Source organism: Diabrotica virgifera, chromosome 1, assembly GCF_917563875.1.
Source record: "Diabrotica virgifera virgifera chromosome 1, PGI_DIABVI_V3a".
NCBI classification, from domain to species: Eukaryota; Metazoa; Arthropoda; class Insecta; order Coleoptera; family Chrysomelidae; genus Diabrotica; species Diabrotica virgifera.
Genome location: NC_065443.1, coordinates 51,325,497 through 51,344,003, shown reverse-complemented (window position 1 = coordinate 51,344,003; position 18,507 = coordinate 51,325,497). Strand labels below are relative to the sequence as shown.

Sequence of the window (18,507 nt, the reverse complement as noted above, 5' to 3'; positions counted from 1 at the left end):
TTTTGCTGATGATACCAGTATCACTTGGAGCAACTCAACTATTGCATCTCTTCATGCAACTATAACTTCTGATTTGCTTACGATAAAAACCTGGTCTGACTCTAATTTACTCTCTTTTAACGTGGATAAGACAGTAGCATTATCCTATAAAAGTGCTCTTCAACCCCTGCTTGTTAATAACAGCCAGATCTCTACCGTTGATTCTGTAAAATTTCTTGGTATTTTTTTAGACAGCAACCTCAAATGGTCCCTTCATATCGATGTGTTAAGTAAGAAACTTGCCTCAGCCTGCTATGCTATAAGATCTGTTTCGAAAGAACTCAATTTAGAAAAAATCAATGGGAAAATCCCAATAGTTGGCTGTATACCATAGTTTTTACTTCTGTATTGGTAACTCAATTTAGCATCTTCTAAACTAACATATTTTTCTTTGTTCGAGTCTCATCTTCGATATGGTCTTCCTTTTTTGGGGTTCTAGTACAGCTGCCCAGTTAGATGTTATTTTTAAATTACAAAAAAGAGCAATAAGGTATCTGTTTGGCCTCAGAAGAACAACACATTGCAGAAGTTACTTCAAAGATCACGGCATTTTAACCCTTACATCTTTATATATTTTAGAAACTGTTTGCTTAATTCGTAAACACATGCATGTCTTTCCAGCAAGGCCTCGTCATGACTACTCCACCAGAAATTCAAATTTTGATGTCTATTTACCGATCCCGTCCTCTGAGTTAGTAAAGAAATCTATATTATATTCCGCAAAAAAACTATACAACCATCTTCCTTTACAACTCAAATCTGCAACATCTTTCCCCAAGTTCCGTAAAATGACAAAAGCTCATCTATCTAAAGCTCTCTTAAAACCAGGGAAGGATCCGGCGGATACAAAGAGTTTTAGACCTGTATCTCTCTTGTGCCACCTTTTCAAGGCCTTTGAAAGAATGATACTGAACCGGATCGCAGAATATGTGGAGACTAAAATTATTCCAGAACAAGCAGGATTCAGGCCCGGAAAGTGCTGCTGCAGTCAAATTCTTAATCTCACCCAACATATTGAAGATGGTTTTGAACGGAAGGAAATAACAGGAGTAGCGTTCATAGACCTAACTGCCGCCTATGATACAGTTAACCATCAACGGCTACTCGCAAAACTCTACGAAACTACAAAGGATTTCCGACTAACAAGGTTAGTGAACTGTCTCCTCCAGAATAGACGCTTCTACGTAACGCTCCAGTCCAAGAACAGTCGGTGGAGGGACCAAAAAAATGGGCTACCACAGGGAAGTGTCCTCGCGCCGATTCTATACAACATATACACCAACGACCAACCCATACACCAACAAACAAGGCAATTTATTTACGCTGATGATACAGCGGTGGCAGCTCAGGGAAGAACCTTCAATGAAGTCGAAGTGAAACTGACAGATGCCCTGGGAGACTTAGCTCTATACTATGATAAAAACCATCTGAAACCCAATCCCACAAAAACCCAGGTATGTGCTTTCCACCTGAGAAACAAGCATGCCCGAAGGTCGCTGGAGGTGGAATGGCGTGGTCAGATGCTGGAACACAACAAGACGCCAAAATACCTTGGCGTCCGTCTGGATAGAACTCTGTCTTACCGATACCACTGTCAAGATGTCAAGAAGAAAGTAAGTGGCAGAAATAATATCATCCGCAAGCTAACTAATACAAAATGGGGAGCACAACCACACACTCTCCGCACTTCTGCCTTGGCATTATGTTTTTCGGCCGCGGAGTTTGGAGCACCAGTATGGGCAAACTCCGCTCACGCAAAGAACGTCGACGTGGCTCTAAATGAAACGGTCCGTATAATATCGGGTTGCCTGAAACCGACACCTATCGAAGAGGTATACCCCATTGCTGGAATTGCTCCACCACCTATCAGGAGGAAGGTCACGTCAGAGGTAGAACGGAAAAAGCAGGAGACGGACCGAAGACACCCCTTATATGACCACCAAACTCAGCCAAGCAGACTAAGATCTCGGAAAAGCTTCCTGAAAACATCAAGATCCATCCCCGAAGCGCCAGAGACGCGCCGAATACACCTATGGCAAGCGTCAGCTACCGCGACACATTTTCCTCCCTCGGAGGAAATGGCTGCTGGACACAATTTACCGTATCCGACTTGGAAAGCGCTAAACAGACTAAGAACCGGCGTTTCACGTTGTGCTAGTAACCTGAAAAAATGGGGATACCAGGAGGACGATACCTGCGACTGTGGCGCGGTTCAGACCAGCCGGCATCTACTATCATGCACAGAGATGAGAGAGACCTGCACAGAACAAGACTTAATTATAGCAAATGACAGGGCCATCTATGTGGCCAACCATTGGAAATACAGAATTTAAAGTTGTTGGTGTTCCGGACACGGAAAGTAAGTAAGTATCTATCTAAAAGACCATATTATTCAGTAGAAGAGTTTCTTAATGACTAACTAAGAAATTACAGTAATGTACAAGTAACCAAACTTATCTATATTTGGGTGTCACATGTAGCAGCTTAAACTTATTAGTTCCTATGTCTATAAATAGTTTACTTTGTTGTATATTCAATTTGCAATTTCTATAAATTGTTGCAAATATATCGATTTTGTTTTTTTTTCTTTACTTTATTAACTTATATTTTGTATTTACGTATATTTTTTTTATATTGACGATTTATCAAATTTCAGAAAATTGTATTTGTTATTGTTATTGTTAGATATTATTTATTTATTTTTTCTGACTTTAATTAAGCTTTGTCCATAAAATTTGTATTTTCAGTGACAATAAAGCATATTTCTATTCTAAGGTTCAAGAAGTCGCCCACGTGAAAAGTGGTCCAAATTTTTTTTTACCAATTTTTTTAATCAAATTGTAAAAATCAATATTTTTGGCCCGGCTTAATTTTTTTTAGGTTTTTTGAACCAATCTGGATAGAAAAGGTCTCTTATAATTTTTCTATAAAGTTGATCGTTTTCGAGTTATAAGCAATTTAAAATTGAAAAAAATAGAAAAATTGCGATAATTAAGGCTTAACAACTAGGTTAAAAGTTATTATTCTGAAAGTCAAAAAGTGACTAAATCAAAGTCTAAAGCCTTCCCTACAGGCAGGGCCGGCGATAACGGGCCTGCAAGGGATGCACTGCAGGCGGGCGCCCCTGTTCGGGGGGCGCCAGAATGAGCTTTTTTGCTGGTATTATGCAAAATAGAAAATTATTCAATAGAAAAATTCATTTTTTAAATATGGTTTAAATTCGTCACAATAGCCTAATCTGTGTTTGTTAGTTTTGCATATCACACATGTAAAATATACAAAAATATGCAATGTGCATAGAATTCTTGCCATGTAGTAATATAATTTATTGGTCAAAGATATCATATTTCAACCAAACAACTATGCTCTAAATAAAATATAGACTGCTTTGTTTATTTTTTTCAAATTTCTTGCAAGTTGTAAAGCGGGCTCCACACTCTCGGCAAAGTTACTTCGCCAAAGTTGACCGAAGTCAGAAGTACCTCTCTACACACTCATTCTACTTCGCGAGGAAGTGCGATATCGACAAAGAGCGGTGCGATACCGACAAAGATCCCTTTGACTCGGACGCGCCAGACCGACAGAGAATGGAAGTAGAACGAAGTGAGGCAAAGTTGCACAAGGTGGCCGTCTACACTCTCGTACTTGTTGAACCTCGATCGACTTCGGCGAGAGTGTGGAGCTCACATTAGTTTTGTATCAACAGTTATGAGAGGAAGTGAATGATTTCTAGTAAAATAATCTAGATTGAAAATCTGTCTAATTTAAGTATTATGTACGTATTAAGAGGTCTCAAGTTAAGTATTAATCGCATAAAAACGTAATATTTAAAATAAACATTTTACATAAAATTTAGTTTATATGAGCTCCACACCACACTCTCGCCGAAGTCGATCGAGGTTCAACAAGTACGAGAGTGTAGACGGCCACCTTGTGCAACTTTGCCTCACTTCGTTCTACTTCCATTTTCTGTCGGTCTGGCGCGTCCGAGTCAAAGGGATCTTTGTCGGTATCGTACCGCTCTTTGTCGGTATCGCACTTCCTCCCGAAGTAGAACGAGTGTATAGAGAGGTACTTTGGACTTCGGTCAACTTTGGCGAAGTAACTTGCCGAGAGTGTGAAGCCCGCTTTAGAGCTCTTTTGAATTTAGTATTATTTCATGTGATTATAATACAGAATAGTTTGTCAGTTTTACTCTGCAGTTAAAGAATCTAGTGTTGCATTCAATTAATATAAAATTATATTTGTTAAGTACTCAGTACTAATATTAAATTAGGGTTTCACATTACTGCAGAAGCATAATCTTGAGGTTATAAAGTTATTATTTTTATTTAGTTAAATAAAAATGGAATCAAAAAAAAATATCTGGGACACAAATTGAAAAAGAAAAGCCGAAAAAGCGGAAATGACAAAAAAACAGTATTAGTTCTCATAGCCAATTTCTTAAAAAAGTTAAAGTGAAGTTGTTTTGTCAGATAATGGGTCCAATAAAACTGTAACCGAACTTTATTTACCGGGGACATTTGCGGATAGCGAGACACCGACTTAAGTCGGTGCCTCGCTGCTCGGAACATACATTTGTATGACATAAGTCCAAAATCAAGTCATTAATAGAGAGAAAAGCTCTTCTAGCTACCCCTAAAATCAGGTGGTTTAACCACATAAAGTAATACAGATTTCCCATTACCCAGGGCATCCAAAGTAACGTTAGTAGAAAGCCTCATCACTCGTTATGTACTGCGATAGGGAGGGGTGGTGGTATAGCTTGGGGGTCAGATAGATACCATTCCAGGTTATGAGAGGTCAGATACGTACCACTCCAGGTTGCGCAGTGTGACCGGTTTTATCTTCGGACAGGTGGGTCTCACTGTTCCATTAGAACACACCTAAATTAGGTCATTAAATTTCCCCGAGGCTTGGGTTGTACGAGTATATTTGTGTATGTGTGTGTGTGTGTGGCGAGGGGGGGGGCGCTTGTGCTAGTTTTAGAGGCGGGCACCTTATACCCTAGCGCCGGCACTGCCTACAGGATCCTGAAGAAATTTTTGTCATTATTTTATTACTAAGCTGATATTATTAAGTAATAATAATGAGCGCCATGCACGTGTTAGGCGGCCGTAAATGCTGAGTGCAAGAGAGATGCTATTCCGGCAGTCCAATTGTGCATTTTACTCGCACTAACATTTACAGCCGCGTCAATAAAATCTAACCGCTTATTGTTATTAATTGAAAATAACAGCTTAGTAATAAATTAATGACACAGATTTTTTCAGGATCATGTAGTAGGGGCTTTAAACTTTGTTTTAGTCACTTTCTGACTTTCATAATAATAATTTTTAACCGAGTTATTAAGTCTTAAAAATGGCAATTTTTGCGGTCTTCAAATTTTAAATTGCTTATAACTCAAAAAAGATCAACTTTAGAGAAAAATTATAAGAGACCTTTTTTGTCCAGAATGGTCCAAAAAATCTAAAAAAAAATGGCCAAAATGGCTGATGGGCCAAAAATATTGATATTTTGCAATTTGACTAAAAAAATTGTTAAAAAAGAATTTGGACCACTTTTCACGTGGGCGACTTCCTGAGCCTTATTCTGGGATGTCTCACGAAAGTGATTATGCAAAAAAATCTCATGAGAATATTTTTCCCAACGAACTCGCCGTTTTCACCTTGTCTAAGATGCCTAGGAGCCTCAAAATCAAAAGCAAAGTAACTAAAGAATGTTAGATAGTAAATCACGTAAAGACAATAATTTTTTACTTGAAGTTATATGACTACGGCCCTTTTAAGGCTCATTCGCAGATACACCGATGTGGCTCATTTATTTTAAAATAATATAGAATAATAGTCTCACGTTTTATACCGCTTTGGGATTATAGCAGGGTTGTCTGCTATCTCTAGGGCCTACGCCTACGGTATACAAAGAAGGTAACAGAGCCAGTGCTACGCTTCAACCGTCTATTATTACCCCTGGTTTACCCAAGGTACTCATTTTATTCATTTTATTCAGACTGAGTCGACCTGGGGCCTACAGACATTTTTAAAAATGTCTAGATGTTCTCGCCGGCGGCGCTGGGAATCGAACCCCGGCCTACCTGCGTGGAAGTCAGACATCTACCGCCTGAGCTATCCGGGTCCCTACAATATATTTTCCTATACTTAATATTCCCTATTTTACGTATCCTACTTAATTTGTTATTTTTATTTTTCTTATCTTTTTGTTTACAAATTTTTTTGTTCTTTTTTTATTTTCCCCTTACAGAATGAGTGCCCAAGTTGGTGGTTAGTCAGCGAAAGATTTCGTTATGTGTTCAAATTTTCAGATGTAGTTACCTAGTCCGTTATTTTACATAGTTCTTTCGAATATTGAAAATTGAAAACAAGGATTTTACCGCTGAGTTTGATACAATAACATTCTTTGATATTGACGACTCAACTTTGACATGAGTACCTATATTCCAATAAAAAATACGAAGTTTTCGAAATATGGTTGCTTTCAGATATTATATTTAAAATTAGCAGACGAAAAAAAAACTTATCAAACTTCAAAACATTTTTCAATTTAATATACATGTAAATACGGTATGCGACAAAATAAACAGTACTAAAATGCATATGCCTCATAGACCAGGGTATCTGTAAAAATATGAGAACATTTGGATGTTGAGAGGTGACTCATATTTTTTACAGAAGTTGCTTGAAAATAACATATAATAATATTTGAGTTATCCTCCCACTCAAAAAGGTTCGGAACATTGTTTAAATAAACAAAATTTCAAAAAATGAAGGAAAAATTCGATTTTTTTCTTCGTTTTTTGATTATAACTTTAAAAGTATTCATTTCCGAGAAAATTTGCACTGAAATAAAAGTTGAGTGATAAAAAATTTCCTTCAATATAGGATTAGATACACATTTCAAAAATTGTCACCCTTGTTGCAAAATAGCAATAATTGCGAAACAACCATAAAAAACAAGTACAGTGGAACCTTGATTATCCGTCTCTCCATTAACCGTCACCTCTGTTAACCGTCAGGGTACATACAGACGTTGTATTGACTACATAAGCAAAAAATTTTAATGTAAAAAAATAAAAAAAGTTAATTTGATTTGTGATGAGGACACAAACGGCTACCCATTGCTGACAGATAAAGAAATCGTTGAAATGGCAACAAAGGCGGCCCAAACAGATTCAGAAGCTGACACAGACTTGGAAGTTGATTGTAGATATGTTGATGAACCTATTGTAACTGACAAAGATTTGCGTCAATAACCTAGAAAAGCTGCATGGCACATGCAATAATTCATCGAGTGGTATTCTCAACAAGAAGAAGCCAATAAGTAGATTGCATGGTCTTATGCCGATTAAGAAATTCAGCCGTCGCAAAATGTGAAGCAACTGTAAAACAAGCAAAGATTTCGAATATTTTAAATTGATTCGATTGTACGAACACAAATCCCTCGCATATTGTCAAACAAAACATACAAATGAAATTTGAAAGTTGTACTATGAATTTTTAATTCTTTTTAATGTTCTGTTAACTGTCTTTTCGATTATCCGTCACACCCTTGGTCCGGTGCCCTGACGGATAATCGAGGTTCTACTGTATTCGCATTTTACGTTTTTCAATCATTTATGCTAAACTTAGGACCTTCATGTTTCACCCAGAAAAACTTTTGTCATATATTAAAACAATACTGTAAATTTCGTTAAGATCGGTTCAATAGATTTTGCAAAATAAATTTTGCAATCCAGCTTTCGCAAAAAATTCATTTTTTTAAAATGTTGCAGGACTGAAAATAAGACAGACAGCAAGTTGAATTTTTTTCTACATATAGAAGAATACTATACGTTTCATTTGCAATTTGCAAAAGTAAAATCGGTTAACCTCCAAGGCGTCAGGAATTTTTTGAAATAAACATTAATTTTTGGTGCTGCGCGCAGGACAGCGCATACGTTTGCTCTGTTTGGGCATTCCAATGACCTTTGATAATGATTGATAAATTTTAATTTTTAGTACATTTCGATATAAGTAAATAAATTTGTTTATTACAAAATCAAAACACATACTCTGTCCTTTGAAATTACGCTTTTTTTTTCAAATTCAACTTGCTATCTGCTTTATTTTCAGTCTTGCAACATTTTGAAAAAATGAATTTTTTTGCGAAACTGGATTGCAAAATTTATTTTGCAAAATCTATTAAACCGATCTTAATGAAATTTACAGTATTGTTTTAATATATGATAAAGTTTTTCTGGGTGAAACATGAAGGTCCTAAGTGTAGCATAAATGGTTGAAAAACGTAAAATGCGAATATGTACTTGTTTTTTATGGTTTTTTCGCAATTATTGCTATTTTGCAAAAAGGGTGACAGTTTTTAAAATTTGTAACTAAACCTATATTGTAGGAAATTTAGTCGCGCAACTTTGATGTCTGTGCAACTTTTCTCGGAAGTGAATACTTTTAAAGTTATAATCAAAGAACGAAGAAAAAACTCGAATTTTTCCTTCATTTTTTGACATCTTGATTATTTAAACAATGTTCCGGACCTTTTTGAGTGGGAGGATAACTCAATTATTATTATATGAGTTAATTCCAAACAATTTCTGCAAAAAAAATTGAGTCACCTTTTAACGTCAATCTCAAAACAGATGTGCCCTGGACTATCAAACTTTGTAGGTGTATCATGCGCCGAAACGCACTGAGTGGTTTCCTAACGTCGTGATAACGTATGTGAACGTCGTAGTAATGTTAAGTGCTTCAGCATAGTTCTCAGTTTTGCAGAATTTTTGAAGTTATACTTCTTTACCGGCGGTGAGGGTTATGAGGGTGAATTTTTATATGTTAAAACCTATGATCCCGGCGCATGCGCATTATAACTTTGTTCTGATTGGATGTTCAAATGACATGTCAAAAATTATTCAATATGGCGGCTGTGGCACAGCTGTAGTTAGATTATTTATGGTTGTTGCGTTTTAAAATTTGTGTGAAAAGAAACAACAAAGTTAGTTAATAGTTATACTGCCTTTTTAAATAGTTTTCATATACCTATATTTTTGGACTTTTGGACTATTTTGGACAAGGAAAACTCATTCTAATTTGGTAAGTAGTTTTTATTATAATCATATTGTAATTATACATTTGGATTAGGTTGAAATACAGTAGAGCGTCGATTATTCGAACTAATTGGGGGACATAGGTGTTCGGAAATCTGATTTGTTCGGATAATCGAACTACAATATATTGATACATATTTATAGTCATACATATTTATCCACAAGTGAATAAAAGCCATATTTATATACCTACATATTTATTTATATCTTGATAATGACAACTAGCAACTAAACAAAAAAGTGCAGTCTTTGCAACAACATAATTATTTTTGGATACAATATTGAAGAAAATTTAAGATATTTTAAGCGTCAATTACTAACGCTTGCTCGGTATTCGAGTGCGGGACGCGTGAGTCGATAGTTCGAATAAGCGGTCGTTCGGTTGATCGACGTTCGGATAATCGACGCTCTACTGTACATTTATTTTCTCAAGAATGGGGATTTTAGAGAGAAATCCCAAATTAGGTCCGATTTTTATTTTTAAATTATGATTTTTTGGCGTAGATTTATTTATCTAGTAGGTAAATAATGCTTTGATTTACATACTTAATTTGATTACCAACAAAAGTTCTACCAATCTTCATCTAAAATATTGTTTTCTTACTGTTTTGTTATATTTTAATATTTTCTTCCACAAAATTTAAACTACATAATTTAATTATATTCAAAACAACTGTCAAACAGTAAAACGTTCAGTTACCCTATTTTTCCACATGACAAATAATGTGGAATTGACCGAGTGAGTCTAGGCTTCGATTACGAATCAAAGCACCCCGAAATTCACGTTTTCGATTCCCGATGCAAGTTTTTATTTTTTTTATTTTTTTATGCATTTTATGATTATAAGTATATTTGTTATATAATTTTTTTTTCAGAAAATGCGTATTTAAAATTTTTGCCAACAATTATTATCGTTCAGAAATCATTTTTTCTTTGCGGCATTTTTCAATGTGTTTGTGTGCGTTTTATTCTTTTATTTTTTAAATTTTTGGTATTGTCTTAAAAATCACATAATATGTAGTAGAAGTATAACTTCTTACGTGCGTACAAAGTACACACACATTCTTTTTTTTATCGTGGAGTACTATTTTCGGTTATACGGAATAGGTCACGAAAACGGTCCAAGCTTAAAATCAACAATGATTTCAGCAGGACGGGGCAACCTGTCACACGGTCATGGAGTCTCTTCGAAAACTGCGCGATCATTTTGGGGATCGCCTTATTTCACGTGGCAGTGACTTTCTATGCCCATCGCACTCACCAGGTCTAACACCACCTCATGCGTAAAGATCTTTTTGCAGCTCCCGGAACGAACCATGCCGATGAGAAATGCTATAGTCGGTCGTACGCCCACCTAAACTTTACGCAGACACCAGCCATGGTTCGGTCCGGGATCTGTACGTGCCAGAGGGCAGCTGTTTTATCGGGAACGTCGGCGTGAATAATGTTTGCAAGGCTATATCATGTATATTAAATATACAGTGTGTTCCAACGAAAATTTGACCCCTCCACGGAAACTCAGAAACCTAGATTTTCTTTACAATTTAAAAGAACACGTCAGTTTGTATTGAAAGAGGGACGAATTTTAATGCAAAATTCATGCCCTCAAATGTAACCCCCTACTGCCCCGCATCAACCCTGTAACAGGTGCAAAGGTCACTAACGTTTTCGAATCCCTAATATTATCGCTCCACCCTATATGGTAGATCCGTTTCAGGAATTGTACCGTGTATTGCGTAGAATTAGGTCATCTGTGATTCTTTTTGGTTTCTCATAATGTTAGATCGATTTTGTGTTTCTCGTGAATAGATCAATTTTTATTTCTCCACGTATTTACATTATTTCAAACCGCCAAAGTGATCTTTAGCTATAAATCTTTCACTAATGGTTTTTGGCGACTGTGAAACTGGAAAATATCTATCTTATAGAGATTCGTGGTTCAGAGATAAGAGTCCAAGTGTCTTTTTGCTGAGTCGTCTGAGAACGGGCCTCAGTTGTAAAGACAGCTAAAGAGTGGGTGGTAGTATCTGCTGGGATCCGTTTTGTTTATTCTTTTGGTGATTGGACGAGCTGTTTTGGTGTGCATTAGAGGGTTTAACCCAGAGCGTATTTGGCATTTTCTATTGGTTAATATTTTGATTAGGGAAGTGTCTGAAGTCTGTAATTGATCGTTGAGTATTATCGATGGGAGAAATCGAATTATTTTGAAAGGGGCGTTTGGTTTCTGAGGATTGAGTTTGAGATATCGAAAAATTCAGTTACGTTTGAGCTGTAGAGAAGTCTAGTTTGAACCGTTGAAGATTAAGATGTAGTTGAATTTGAGTTTCTTCGGCCGGCTGGCTAATGTTTGTAGCTTAGCTCAGCCCGGCATACAACGTGACTTCGGCATTTTCGCTAATGTTAGGAGGATGTCGATATTATCATACCACTATTGGTATAATTTTTCTTACAAGCAGTCAGAATTTATCCAGGAATTTTTCAGAAGATAGTTAAAAGTTTTTTTTTGTGTTAGTAGTTTTTAACATCATGGTTAAAGCATGGAGTTGCTTTTGTATTTTTTTTATCCCGTTTAATATACTATTGTGTTTGCATTTTATCAATCAAAAGCAAAATAAAAATAAATTAATTTTTTTTAATAACGCGGGCACATAAATTTGATACACCCTGTATATTGATCTGTTTTAAAATTTATTAGAATTTAGTTAGGATGTAAATAGATTTCTCTTTTAACGAGCTTTCCGCGGAACCATTAAAGACTTTTGTGAATAATTAAAGTGAAAAGAACTATGTATTTAGATTTAAAATGGAAAAAAATTGTTTACTGTATAGGTAATTATCAATATTTCTCGAAATTGATAATTGAAAAGAAAGTTGGAATTTTAATATCTTCATTTCAATACGAGTATATGTGGGAGAGTTTCTCCGAAAGTAATTAGGATTGTCGGAACAAATTTGAGGGTGACTGTTGTTTGTCAAATGGAAAAGTCAATGTTTTGATTCTTGGAATGTGGAAGGGGAAAAGATGGATTGGATGATGGAGAGAGGTTGAAAAATTGTTCATTGTGTTGTTGGCAGCGAGAAAGAGCGGTCTCGACGTGTTAAGTGCAGAGATAGTTAGCATATATCAGTGGCTGGTTGATAGTGGAGAATAGTGTTGAAAAGTGGAATGAGAGACAGATCAAATCGAGACGAAATACCTCTTTGATTCTGTATTATTGTGAGAAGGAGAGCAGAGAATTTTTGGAGTTTTGTTTGAATCGAGAACGGGTCAAAGAGACACGGTTTGTTGGAGAATAGTGCTGGTATGCTGATAGTTTTGAAGCTGGACAACGGAGAGAAACTTTGATGAGTAGCCTTTAACATAATCAACGAGGGAGAGCTGTTTGGGGTCACGAGAAGACATCCGAGTGAGGGAAGCAAAAAGGTCAGTCAATTTATGTGAAAGAGATTTTTATGTTCGGGAAATAGATTTTTGAGTAAAAAGCATATGAATTAAAATTCCAATATTTCAAAATATAAATAGTAAATATAGGTAATCTTGCGAAGACATAAATTTGTTTGGTTTAGTTTGTTTTACCAAAATCATCGGGAACAAACCGATAAATAGTTTTTTTTGTAACGATAATAAATTTAAGTAGTATAAATTTCATTCGGACATCTGTGTCCACAGGTTTTTAGATTCGATAGATTTCATAGTATTAATTTGATAAATAAAAGACAATTCTGTATTTTTATTTTAATATTTTGCTTTATTTCTTTTCCCTATTTTATCCCGATTAGGATCAACTCAGAGATACTGAACCCACGAGAGAAGATAAGTATAACGTGAGATAATTTGGATTTTTTTTAATAGTATAAAAAAACACCCTGAGATTTTTTATTCAATTTTGATGTATGATTTGCGACAATTAAACAATTAATCAAATAAATAATAATTAATATAAATTAAATAAGAAGCAGATCACAACAATACTAAAGGACTAATGAGTTCTTCAATTATTTTGTTCGAGTAGTTCCGATTTGTTTTATGAAATAAATGCTGAATTTTTCTATAAACTATGGAAACAACCATTGATGTACTTACTATTCATGTATCTATTCCTCTGTAAAGTGACACTTAATGAAGTGTAACCGTGCCTTGGACTTTTAAAAACCAACCAAGAGAAGATACAGGACTAGTATACAAGGTATTATTTTTTATGTAAACTTTTCATTTTCTTTTTGGTAAACTTGATCTCTATTTGTAATACCGCAAGAGATCGCATTTCCTTTTAATTTTATTTTATTTTGTTTCAATAAATAATGTTTGGTTCATTGCAAAATACCTTTTTTTATTATTGTCTTTTCCCTTTCTCTTGTTTCGTAAGAACAACAGAGATTCGCATTGCATTAGTAAAGACATAGATAAGGTAAGTCACGCCATAAGTATTTTATATATTTTGTATTGACTATGTTTTTGTTTAATTTTTGATTTAGCTATATTTTCTTTTACGTTTATATTTTTGTATACTTTTGGTTCCCATAAGGAAATCAGTGGCGCCCAATATTTTATTTCTTTTTATTTAATATTCTTATTTAATTTTTCTATTTTTTTATTTCTAAGCTAATAACAGAATATTAATAACATCCCGTTAAGGACCATCCCATATCTCTTCCGTTACTGAGCAACCGAGGACATGTTCTTCAAATTGTGTAACACGTTTACATCTCCTTATATGACATATCAACATCTTGTCAAATTCTATTTTCCATTATTCCTAAAGGGTGAATTTCGTCGTTACAACCCCCAGTTTTTTTAAAATAGCAAGTTTGAAAGGTATTTTTTCTCTACATGATCCTCTATTTTTTAATTTGCGGAATAAATTTGAAGATTATTTTGGATTTAACTAATTTATAATAAATTAGTTAAGTCCAAAATTATCTTTAAAGTTATTACGTAAATTAAAAAAACAAGTGACGTATAGAGAAAAAAATTACCTTTCAAATAATGTGTCACTCGACCACATTTGCTATTTAAAAAAAAACTGGGGGTTCATACGAGGCAGTAGGGGGTTACATTTGAGGGCATGAATTTTGCATGAAAATTTGTCGGCCTCTCAATATAAATTGACGTGTTTTTTAAATTCTGAAGAAGCTCTTGTTTTTCTGAAGCTATTTTCTTGTGGCATTTTTACAATTTTAACTATTTAGAATGGGAAACATTCTAAATAGTATTTTGACAGCGGCACCCGATTTGGGCGTCGAAACGTTAATAAAAATCATTTTTTAATAATATTGTGGCTTATTTCCTATTCTAAATAGTTAAAAAGCTCTTGTTTTATGAGTTTCTGGGGTGGTCAAATTTTCGTTGGAACACACTGTATAACAAAATCATAAACATTTCAATTAGTGTTGCCCAAAATTGGTCTCGGTCTTGCAGTCTTGGTCTTGTTCTTGCGTTTTCGCAAGACCAAGACCAAGACCAAGACCGCCTAATTTTAGCAAGACCAAGACCAAGACCAAGACTTACCGTGCAAGACTTGAGCAAGAACAAGACTAAGTCTGCGAGACTCTTGCGTCTTGCAGTTAGAACTGAGGGTCGTTTTAGGGAGTATATAAGTTCGGCTATATTCTTAGATACTCTATGAGAAACAAAAAAAAATTGTAACAACAATTTTGAAAATTGGACTTTACGAACAATACCATAAACATACATAGCGAATCAAAATATCTATTAAAAGAACACTCGACACATTTGACATGTACTCAGAGGTCATTATTATAATGTAAAGATAAAAATTTTTACTACAATCTTTCTCAGCAGCCGACTTCTTTGTTCTGAAATTAATTGTCCCGGTTTTGAGAATAGTCGTCTTCTAATCATATTCATATAACACAACATTCGTGCGTTGCGACGCCTACCAGGTCTGGATCCCGCGTATGAAAAAAAAGTTGATTAATAGCAAGCTGAAAATTTGTTAATAACTTAAGGGTGTCTAGTCGGACAAACTTTGATATATAGGAACACTGGAACAGGGAAATTTTAATTGTGGAACAGGTTAAAAATTTGGAAAGATCAGACCACGAAAACGTCACATGCATTTTGTCCGACAGAACTTCCAATTGATTTGTTACCCTTTCATTAAACTCTCATGCAAAAATCAGACTGCTATTTATCACCAAATGGGAATTATAATGAGTGGAACACGTAGAATATGTCAAATGACAGGAATTATGACAGGTGATAAATAGCAGTCTCTTTTTGCATGAAATTGGAAGTTCTGTCGGACAAAATACATGTGACGTTTTCATGGTCTGACCGTTCCAAATTTTTAACCTGTTCCACAATTAAAACTTCCCCTGTTCCAGTATTCCCGTATATCAAAGTTTGTCCGACTAGACACTCTTAAGCTATTAACAAATTTTCAGCTTGCTATTAATCAACTTTTTTTCATACGCGGATTCCAGACCTATACAGTAATATCGAATATCGTATCCAAACTTTTTAAAAATATGTCACCTTAGCACTTATATAAATTTACATAAATAATTTTTTTCATTATTAGTTTTCTAGGAATCTAACCAGAAATCTTATCAGTATACATTATTATAATAGTAAGACTATTATGTATTGTTTCTGCTGCACAGTCAGCAGAATTATTATGTATACTGATGTGTCCCGTGTTATGAGGTCACTCGGCTAAACAAAATTTGCAGAAACAGCGCGGCTATTATTTGTAAGTATCATATACCAGACAAAAGTATAGAGATAATGCCGGATATCGTGTAAACATAATACCGAAATATTATTTTAACGATCACTTCTCCAAGAAATTAACGCGGTCATTTTTAATGTCTCAAATTTCCTAAACCTGTTGTCCAATTTAAGTGATTTTTTTTAATATTTTGTCTTATTCTTTATAAATATCGCAGTAATAATAGATATTGTTGCTAGACAGGTCAATTATTGTCAGTGTATACCGGGTGTACCAATCAAACTGTGTATTTTCTCACTCTGTGGAATATTGTAGCATTATACTAACTTATTATTCTAGCCTGCAATATCATACTGAAATTAAAGCCCAACTGTAGCCTCATATTTTCTTAACATTATGTTTTTTTATTCATTCACTTATATTGGATAATGCAAAAGTTACTAGGTAACTGCAAAAGGTACTTTTTTAACTAGCCATGTTTTTCATCAATACAAAATGTTTTTAAATAAGTATGGCAAACTTTAATGGGTTTTTCTGCACGAAAAAGTAATGACAGTTTGCTTCATAAACGTTTACTTTATAAATGCTTTGTTTACCAAATAGGGGGGGGGGGTTGAAATTTTTCTTACAAACTGACAATTTATTTATTGCTCTAAAACCAGTTGAGATATGCAAATGAAATTTTGTGGATTTTAAGAGGTAGTTTTAACTTTAGTTAATTAGAACATAGGCAGGAATCACTTAAATCGTGGGTTCAAACCCCACCCGGTGTCAGTTGTTTCGATATATATTAATTTGGCTAGTCTTTACTATGGCTATGATATTCAAGCCTAAAATGTACCTCTTTGTTACGTTGTTCTAAGATATGCAATAGGCTAATGGCCAACTGCGAGACTTGCAAGACTCTTGCTGCAAGACCAAGACCAAGACCAAGACTGGGAGCGCAATACCAAGACCAAGACCAAGACCAGGTGTACTGGCGCAAGATCAAGACCAAGACTGTCTAAGTCTCGTCTTGGTCTTGCATTTGGGCAACACTAATTTCAATATTCATTTCAGTACTGTTTATTTTGCCGCATACTGTACTAAGTCAAAACATCTACTTACCAATAATACAAAGAAAACTAGAAATATATAGGTAATAAAATATATCGGCGCTAAAACACTATTAGCTTCTTCGATTTCTGGATAATTGAAGTCGCCCAAAATTGTTCGAAGTAAAGTAAACATTGAAATAGAGAAAGTACTAAAGTTTTCAACCTAAAATAGAAAAATGCATTGTGATTATGGTGGTGTAAATAAAATATGGCACATAAATTTGTGTTTAATTTTGTTTACTTTAACTATTTTGTTATTTGATAGTTGATCTTGCCATACACAGTCTCCAGTCTCTTCATTGTTGCTTCACCTTAAGTCCAGAACTCTTCATTATGCTCACATCCAACATCCAATTCTCTATTGCGATATTACCTGGGCACCAGGTACCTTGGGTACCATCGCCGACATGATATTCGTGTTTAGCGACCCCACAAACAATCTTCGAATAACTAACCAGGTTTGCACTCAAATATTGTTCGTCTGCTATAACTTTGCCCATGCCTCACGATTCATTTTCAAACAAATTAAGTCAAAACATAAAGTATATACATTTTGTATACTGTATATTATATACTACATACATCGGCGTACGTTTCACTTTATGTTTTAACTTAATTTGTTTGAAAATGAATCGTGACGCATGGGAAAAGTTATAGCAGACGAACAATATGATAGTTTATGGACTTCAGAAATGTGATTTCCATAAACTTAAAATACAATTTACACCGTTATTAACAAAAATTCAGAGTTGGCGCAATGATATGAACTGATTGTAATTTAGAGACGAATGTATTCATGTAAATTTTATTGCATTTTCCATAAGATGTATCCAGTGTCCTTTCATTGAGATTCATCCAATTGTAAAAAATTGTCATGTTTTGGGCTTGTTACTGCTTCATTGCCTCACCGAAAATATAAATGGTGTCATATAGTAGGGCGTCTGTGGAAATATTAATGCAAATTACTAAAAAATCACTTTTTTTACTTTCGACTCATAGTTTTATCATGAATCAAGTACATACAACTTTTAAAGAATTTCTTTACAAAATTAAAATTAATGATTACATACCTGATGTCCAAATACTAAATATCCAAGTTCGGCATAAGCAAAAAATATAATAAAAAACATAATTGAAAATCCTAGAATATCCCAAGCGCACTAAAAAATAAATTAGTCGTTACTTAAATAGTTATAGAAAAATATGAAAAAAAATTTTTAAGAAACGCTTTTCTTTAGTTACGAGTGACTAAAATTAAAAAAAAAATCAACTAAAAAGCAAAAAATAAAAAAATTCAAACTCAAAGGATTATTCGAAAAAAACTGTTAGGCACAGTAAATATACAAAATTGAAAAATCTAACACATTCGTTAAAGAAAAGCGTGGGGCGCGGCTTCATCGAATAAACGGTTTTCGCCCCACGCTTTTCTTTAACGAATGTGTTAGATTTTTTCAATTTTTTAACGAATGTGTGAGATTTTTGTATATTTAATCTGTCTTCAACTGTTTTTTTCGAATAATCCTTCGAGTTTAATTTTTTTTATTTTTTGCTTTTTAGTTGA

At 34.5% G+C, this 18,507-nt stretch overlaps 1 protein-coding gene across 3 annotated transcripts in view; it reads right to left on the bottom strand.

The window, feature by feature from the left end:
• The window catches only part of LOC114325536 (polycystin-2-like), a 75,461-nt gene that overhangs the window by 28,667 nt on the left and 28,287 nt on the right, over positions 1 to 18,507 (bottom strand). For all 3 annotated transcript variants that reach the window (XM_050656330.1, XM_028273606.2, XM_028273607.2), the window contains 2 exons: positions 18,017 to 18,106; positions 16,957 to 17,109 (listed from right to left, as the gene is read on the bottom strand). In XM_050656330.1, coding sequence (XP_050512287.1) covers positions 16,957 to 17,109; positions 18,017 to 18,106 — 243 coding nt within the window. The remainder of the gene's footprint in view (positions 1 to 16,956; positions 17,110 to 18,016; positions 18,107 to 18,507) is intronic.